General features: G+C 34.9%; 1 protein-coding gene across 1 annotated transcript; it reads right to left on the bottom strand.

Moving 5' to 3' along the window:
• Positions 1–1,210: 1,210 nt before the first annotated feature.
• On the bottom strand, positions 1,211–6,241 carry LOC108370436 (uncharacterized). Its single transcript, XM_017625768.1, has 7 exons — positions 6,179–6,241; positions 3,165–3,293; positions 2,609–3,109; positions 2,133–2,552; positions 1,895–2,074; positions 1,627–1,831; positions 1,211–1,565 (listed from the first exon to the last, which is right to left on the bottom strand). The coding sequence occupies exons 1-7, from the start codon at positions 6,239–6,241 to the stop codon at positions 1,324–1,326; spliced, it is 1,740 nt and encodes a 579-aa protein (XP_017481257.1). The 3' UTR covers positions 1,211–1,323.
• Between the last annotated feature and the right edge of the window lie 2,086 nt (positions 6,242–8,327).

Raw genomic sequence — 8,327 nt, 5'->3', positions numbered from 1 at the left:
TTAACATTTTGTTTTAATATTTTTACTGAGCTTTGTACCACGATTGTTTATTAGGAAAAATTTAAAAAGCAACAAAGTCTAAGCGGTAGAAGTTATAGCAGATATTTTGGAGATCACCACATCTCATCAGACTTCTTTTTTCTAGACTTCAGCAGGGATCGAACCTGCGTAATCGATGTGCAAAGTCAGAAGCGTTAACCACCGAGCTGTGTACACCCCGTAAACTCTTGCTGCTAATTATACTTATAATTATGATTATAATAGACAAATTAAAGGAATGTTTAATAAAAAACGCGATTATTATGTCCGTTTTCTGTGTTTTTCGGATTTTTTTTTATGTTTGGCAGCACCAACATTTCCGTTCAATTGGTCTACAATGAAAAAAGTGTAGTTGAATTGGTTTTTTTTTTTGCAAATTTAAATGCAAATTGCTTAAAAACTATAAGCTTTCAGAGCGTAGATTTAGAATCAGAGAGACCAACTGCCTGGATCCGTTTTGGAAAATTTTCCCTAAGTTTTTAGTACTTTGTGTTCAATACCTTTTTCTGCTAGTTTTCTCTTCTCAATTTCTTCTCAATTTCAGGCTCTATTTCGCTCTTACGCTCTGGCTTCAATTTTAACTAGAGGAGTTACTATACATACCTGTTAATATATTTGTAATTTTGCCACTATATTTTATTTTTTACTGTGTTTATCTGGACCTTTGCTACAGCTGAAATTAGTCAAGAACGCAGAACGTATACTTAACCGCAGTCTGTGTACGCAGAATTTTGTCGATTACTGGAGCCTTCAGTGTTGCTTACTACAGTGTTGCCACTGATCAATGCCTTTTCATAAACTTACCTTTTCAACTACAATTTTTCGTTCTATAATAGATCGTAGCTAAATATAAACTACTTAGTTTTCAACAAAAAACCTTATTCATTAGTAAATTTCAAATAGTTTAAACGTATTTTGAATAGGAAATTATAACTTTTTTACCATCTGCAAAACTGACGAAGTGGCAACCATCTATAGAACGAAATCAGCTGACACGGAAAAATCTAAATTCCACAGATTTCTGCGCTACGGTTACGTGAAGGGCCAGCCTTGATGGTGGCGTCCGAACACTGATCCCGCAGAACATAAACAAATGTAATTCCATCAAAACATATGTTTGTTTACAATTGTAGATTTTGTGTTTGAAATTTTTAGCGAAAATTCGGTGAGTGAAAATAAGGTCATATTCGTATATTTAATTGTCCATAACGAAAGTTATTAGCTGCTGAATTTATTGCTTTAGCTGAAGAAATTACAGAATTGAAAAAAGTATAGTTCGGTGATTTACTTGTGGAAATAGCAGCAAGGGCGCACGTGTGGTGAGGAGTTCTCGTTACAACGTTGTGGCGGGGCTATACCACGAGGGTCGCGTTCCGGCTTCAGCAAATGTTTCTGCAGTGACCAAACAATATCGCTAGCCAGAGCGCTGATACATAACTTTATGCTTGATTCATAGTTCAATTTGTTTGCAGCATAACTAAGAATACCTTTGGTCATCTGACAGGTAAGGAAATTGCGGTTCAAATCTGTTGAAATATGGAATTGTTTTTATATTTATTGTAATGCAATGTGTTCTACAATTCTTACTGAGCAATAATGGGCGCACATCCATAATTTTATTAGAGAAATGACAATCGATTGCAGAGAATACTCTTCTACCAACGCCTATTATAAGCTCTCGTTTGAATTTGATGATATAATGTTCGATGAAAATCAATTCGTTGCGGCACAAATTTGGCATATTATTAAATATGTGCTCCTCCGAGTGGACTTTTATGGAGGCGAGCGAGCCCTAAAGAAATAGAGATTTATGAACTAAGTAATTGTATTTGCAGAAATTAGTTCTCTGCTTTACCACTGGCGTAGGTGTTCGAGCCCCTACAGTTTTAACGTCAACCATTGGGTGAATAGCGTAACTGGATTGCCCTATTGTCATTGGCAACCGATTAAACGATACAATAGTCGGTCGCTGGCTCGTCGTACCGTAATTATTTACAACTTGCTCCCGAATATGTGCACTAATTTGAGATGATCTCTGAAATATAGAATAGAATACTATTTTGTACTATACTAAGCAAAAAAAAACCACATACAAATATCACAAAACGTTTAGCTTCATCGAAGAACTGATCGACACGTTCTCTCACTTGTTTACATATTCTAGGATCCTTACTCAAATCTTTGTCAAATATCTTAATAATATTGGTTATTATAAATTTTGCCGCCTTGTAAATCGGATCACCTGGTTCGAATGGCATAACCAGCTGATTTTCAATATCAATAGCAACATTTAAAGCCTCACAAAGTTGATGATCCAAGAGTTTGTCGAAACTTTCATTTGGCCTATCACAGAATGCCATGCCATTATCCGTTTTTGGATTAGGAAGTAAAATGTGTTTTAGTTTTTCCCTGGGGTATTTATGAAGCTTGCTCTGTTTTTTCATTAGTTTTGCACGTTCCTTGATTTCGTCTTGAATACGTGACCATTTCTCACTATATTTCTGTCGGTGATCCTAATTAGGAAAAATGTGTGTGTTTAAATCTGTTTTATATATAAATATTTGCACACCTCAATAAACAGTTTTCTCTGTGTGTCTGTTGTCTCAAGCAGACCTTTCATTTTATCCTGGTATGTTATACGCTCTTTCAGTCGTTTTTCCCAAGAAATTGTTTGGATTTGCTCATGTTTCCGATGCCGTTCGTACTCCACATTGCGTAAGTTTTTGTGTAAGCGATCTTTTTTCAACTGGAGTACTTTCTTTAATTTGATGAGGTGTTTTCTTTGCAAATCAGCAGAAGCTTCCAAATGACGCTGAATTTTCATATGATTCAGCAACTTTCGGTACTCATGATAGGCCTTTTCCATTTCATCGGCAGCCGCCTTGCGTTCTATTCTATATTGTGTACGTTGCCATAATTTCTGAAAGCGGGCGGTTCTTATGTTCTCAAGTTTTCGTTTGCGTCCCTGTATCTCAGTAAAACTGCTTTGTCGAGCAGCTAAATTGTGGTGATCACGAGTAGTTATTGCCTCGGCGTTAGTGATTAGCATTCTATCGTGTTGCTCATTTTCCTGGGATCGATCGCGTTTATTAATAAGAGTTCTTAAGGTTCCTGAAATAGTTTACCTGACGATTAATTTCCTGCAATACATAGTATAGCCTTGTTCGGTGCAGCTGTTGACGGTATTCGTTGAAATCTTTTAAATTACAGATCACATCATTATTTTGAGTTATTTCCCCATTTTCACGTAAACGCTTTCGAAATCAAACCACATCAATAAAAAAACACAAAGAAATCTTAAGGTATTGGCACAATGCAGGCTTGCTTCGCTTTGCAATGTTTCAAATAGGTAAATGTTTTACTTTAAAGCGTTTTGTACGCTTTTGACTAAGAGGTATGTACGTTCCCATTCTAACAGCCGCACTCAGAAACGTTCCTTAAATTAGCTCTAACGGGCACTTAACTAAGGATCGTTAAATCCATGATATAAAAAAGAAGGTAGTTTCAATAAACAATTTTTTGATTAAAAAGCAGATTTTTGACAATTGCTCAATTGTGAAAAATTCGAAGCGGCGTTACCCAATTGTAAGTTTTTTGGTGTGGGAGATTTTATATTCTTAATTTGGGATTATAAATAAAATAGTTGTGTTAATATTTACCTTTTAATAATAATGAATATCTTATCTTAAAAACGTCTAAATTTTACATTCAATTCGATAAAAACTTGCCAAATCATTATTTTAATATTAATACAATTTTAGTGAACATATTTTAAAATTTTTTTAGTGTCCTCATGATCATCTGATTATTTCACAATGTAGTTTTCTATATCGGATACGATGATTCTGATATAATTCAGACCCTGAAATTATACATTTCGATCTGTTATTTAATACATATTGTCTTTGTCTATTTAACAGCAAATGTAATTTGCTTTGGGACCCATGGGCCGCGAAATTTTTCCAGCAACACACATTGTTTCCAGATGAAGTTTTGACACACCCAAAAGTGAAGTATAAAATAAATAGATAAAACAAATTTTCAATCAAACTGATTTCTGTAGTTCAGGGGCGTCTTTTGCTAAATGTTCTGGAGGCTGTTTTAATTTATCCTATCTTATTATATATTTCTTAGCCNGACCCATGGCCCGCGAAATTTTTCCAGCAACACACATTGTTTTCAGATGAAGTTTTGACACACCCAAATGTGAAGTATAAAATAAATAGATACAAACAAATTTTCAATCAAACTGATTTCTGTAGTTCAGGGCGTCTTTTGGTAAATGTTCTGGAGGCCGTTTTAATATATCCTATCTTATTATATATTTCTTAGCTCTTCTACATTCTGAGAAGTTGAGAGAATGAAGTCTAATGTTCTTTTTTGGTCAACTACGACGTTTGATTTCATTTTTTGCAATCATTAGTTCATTTCCTTTGAGGAGTCACAATGGCCATACCGGCTATCTCGATTTTTTGAAATTTCGGACACAAATCGTCCATGAATGGTTATAGGCTAAAACAAAACCGTTATCTAAGGGGGTGTGGAACCTCCCATACAAATCGAATTTTTCATAGTGCATATCTCTGGAAGTATTTATGGTAGTGTTCTGGAACTTGGTATGGATATATGTATGTATATGAAGTCAATCTCAAGCTCGTGAAAAAATATGGGTTTGTTGGAAAATGCAGCGTGCCACCGTAGAACTTGGAAAAGAGCTAAATGAAATCAATCCCAAACCTATTAAAAATGGGGGTATATGAAAACGATCTCGTAGCCAGCTACGAGAGCTAGCGGTGTAAGCCATATAAACTAAAATTCTGGTGACGCATAGATACCTCTGGAAGCATTTACCTAGCATACGGAGATGAGGCATTTTTACCTTCCTCTTATTAACTCGGGATGTAACTATGTAATATTGATGCGCCTAAAAGATGCAGCGATTTCTATTCTCAAGTTACATACCTGATGACAGTACGAATGGCAATTATAATAGGGAGGTTTTAGTTTTTTAAACTATAATTTTTTCCAATGGAAATATGTACAGAAAAACGGGCGCGAAGCCTTCTGGAAAGTAACATGATCACAGGGTGTATCCCTAGAACCATGTTAAGCTAAACCTTGAGGCATTACATTCTTGTCAAGACCGACAGGCATAAGCTGAAATTGCGTCGCAAGTTTTACGATCGGCTTGGGTAAGGTTTAACCACTTAACCCCCCTTTGTTTTCGCCGCTACTGAATTGTATAAACTGTCAGCTTTCACACAATTTAAAATGTCATGAAAATTGTGTTGCTAGCTTCATTTTGCAAAAATGTTGCAAGCTTTTTCACAGCGTGAACAGAATAGTACTTTGCTGAGGAAATGTCGAATTTCACACTTGTTTCACAGAAAGAAGTTTTATATGCAATTTAACAGCTTTATCACGTAAAATAGGAATAAAATACATACTTTGCTTAAAAACAAAGATTTTTAAATCGACAAAAAATTAATAAGAAAATTTGAGGTATTTTAGATTTTGGGTATGGTAGCACGAAATGTCACAATCTGCTTAATTGTCAGGTTGTTAATATGGCGACGGAAAAGTGACAATGGAACTACCTTGTTTTTTGTATCATGGTTAAATCTGTTAATTAATGATTCCTCTCAGAGCTAAAAACTATGAAATAAAAACTCAAGGCATATTCAACAAGGTAGAAGTGAGCTCTCTCATACCTGACTGTAATGTCAAAAAACGTAAACAAAGAAATTAACCCTTTGTTAGCATGTACCATATTTGATAAAATTCAATATCTATGAAATTAAAGTTTTTGTAAATATGAAAATATTTAAAATCACATCAAATCGGCTTCATTTTAGTTTTTGTATTTTCGTTTAATGTAAATGTGGAAATGCATATCTACTTACTCAAACCTCCACATTTATTTATAAAACCGTTTTGGCAATTTTCTTGTTTTTATTAGCCCAATGTTTTTGATCATTTATTTTTTTAATCAAATACTTAATTCTAGAGTATATTCGACATGAAAAAAAAAAGTTTTGATTCTTTCTTCTAAATTCACATCGGAACTTAACTTCAATAGTTCAGCTATTAAATTTTTGCAATGCGAAATTTCTTTTCCATTAAATTTATTAAAAATTACTTCCAGTTTCTTTATGTCCACAAGTATTTCTGGTTTAGGTTTTATCATACCACCATTTGACATTTGGTCTATCCATGTAATGCTTAATTTCCGTATGATAAATCCAGCTATGTATGAAAAATAAAACCACGACTCTTTTCACATGGCATTATGAAAAAAGGAAAAGGGATGTTAAGAACCAGAACGTCGAATTTATAACAGTAAGGGCCGTTTGCACCATGTCTAGTTAATTCTAACTCCCAGTTAGACATCTTTATCGACGTTATCGACACCCATCATATAACATGTGATCGATAAAGCAGTTAACGTGCTTAACTGAAGGATGTACCTCCAGTTAGCGTTAACTAGACATGGTGCAAACGACCCTAAATGGCGATCTAAAGCGGTAAATTTAGTGGAACGAAATTGTATCATGGTGTTCGCGGAGCATTTGCTTGTATGTATATGTTAATGTACTCGTGTATCCGGTCGTGCTTGTTTATGGCAGACTTACTCAGTTTGAATCTGTGCATCAACAGCTAACTTCGTCCCCACAGACACCTCAGGAACGGCTGACACTTCAGATAACTCAAGCATTGGGGAATTGTATGGTAGAGGTACTGCACCTGGGAACAAACGCGTCCGCTTGGAAATACTCGACTGTGATGGGCAACAAATAAAGTCGCTGCCACTAAAATGGTGTTCGCACACACGCGAAGAGTCTCCTAATGGAACACCGCAGCTACTTGCCCACCGCTGTCGCTTCACTTGACAATTAGGAGGTTTAAAATAACGCACAAGTTTGTTGTCCTGGCTCTTGCCACACAGAGCGCACCGCACGTAATTCCTTTTCATTTTATTTTTGTATGTATGTATTTAAAATCCGTCGCACAGCTCAAAATTGAAAATTGAAATTAAAAAATTAAAATTTTGAATTGTATAGGGTTAAGAGTTGACATTACAGTCGCAGTTCGAAAGAGAGAAATGTCGAAATCACTTCTACCTTGTTATGCCTTGTAAAAAATTAAAGTATGGCCCCAGTTGCGGCCCTTCATTTTTGTGGCATCACTCACTTTTTTCGTCCAGTTTGAAAAAAGATGTAAAAATAAGTATTTATATCATTTTGCGCGCATCGGCTCAACAGACGCCATGGCTGAGTGAGCAGAGTACTGGCGTGCCATTCGAAAGATCCGAGTTCGAGTCCTAGGGCAGGAAAATTTTATTTTTCCTTTTTTATTTATTTATTTATTTTTTCTTATTTAATTTTATAAACTGTCTGTATTGAATTTGTTAGCTTTTTTGATCTAATTTTCTTTTGGTGTATAGATTTTAGTGCTTTAAAAAGAAAACAATTTTTTTTTTAGTTTAATTAAATAGTTTGCTAAAAGACAAACAATACCAATAACAGGCCAATCCTGGCATCTGCCTTTCAACTCACCTCAGTCTTTCGAGAGACAAAAGTCTTTATATTTCGGCAACTATCTTCAAAGCCCTTTTCTGTATTTCGAATAACTAATTGACAGATGTGCTAATAGTAGGTGCAATCCCGTATTCCTCGGACTCGGACTAGTAAAACTGTCAAAANATCGCTTTCTAGTAAAAAATGGTAACTTCTGTCAACTTCAACATAACCTCCAAATTTTGGTTGTAAATTTTTGCTTATTTTGTATGTAAACACACTCAGCTCACACATGCAAATAACCAAAAATAGTTTCAAATTCATTAGAGTCCACTTAAACAAGTAATTAAATACTTTTCAACATTAATTAGCAGAAAGCACTTTTCTTTTGTTTACAATTTGGTTGNTTAAAATTTTGAATTGTATAGGGTTAAGAGTTGACATTACAGTCGCAGTTCGAAAGAGAGAAATGTCGAAATCACTTCTACCTTGTTATGCCTTGTAAAAAATTAAAGTATGGCCCCAGTTGCGGCCCTTCATTTTTGTGGCATCACTCACTTTTTTCGTCCAGTTTGAAAAAAGATGTAAAAATAAGTATTTATATCATTTTGCGCGCATCGGCTCAACAGACGCCATGGCTGAGTGAGCAGAGTACTGGCGTGCCATTCGAAAGATCCGAGTTCGAGTCCTAGGGCAGGAAAATTTTATTTTTCCTTTTTTATTTATTTATTTATTTTTTCTTATTTAATTTTATAAACTGTCTGTATTGAA

Source organism: Rhagoletis zephyria, unplaced genomic scaffold, assembly GCF_001687245.7.
Source record: "Rhagoletis zephyria isolate East Lansing unplaced genomic scaffold, Rhagoletis_zephyria_1.1 Rzeph_scaffold_04228, whole genome shotgun sequence".
Lineage (NCBI taxonomy): Eukaryota > Metazoa > Arthropoda > Insecta > Diptera > Tephritidae > Rhagoletis > Rhagoletis zephyria.
Note: the sequence above shows the minus strand (reverse complement) of the source record. Positions and strands in the feature narration are given on the sequence as shown.

What these genes read in the sequence shown, in the direction of transcription:
- LOC108370436 (XM_017625768.1), bottom strand. Translation starts at nt 6,241, where the DNA reads ATGTCAAATGGTGGTATGATAAAACCTAAACCAGAAATACTTGTGGAC. An exon ending in TGGACATAAAGAAACTGGAA is followed by an intron (nt 3,294 to 6,178) that starts GTAATTTTTAAT and finishes TGATTTCGAAAG; the next exon opens with CGTTTACGTGAAAATGGGGA. An exon ending in TGTGCGCCCATTATTGCTCA is followed by an intron (nt 1,566 to 1,626) that starts GTAAGAATTGTA and finishes ATATTTCAACAG; the next exon opens with ATTTGAACCGCAATTTCCTT.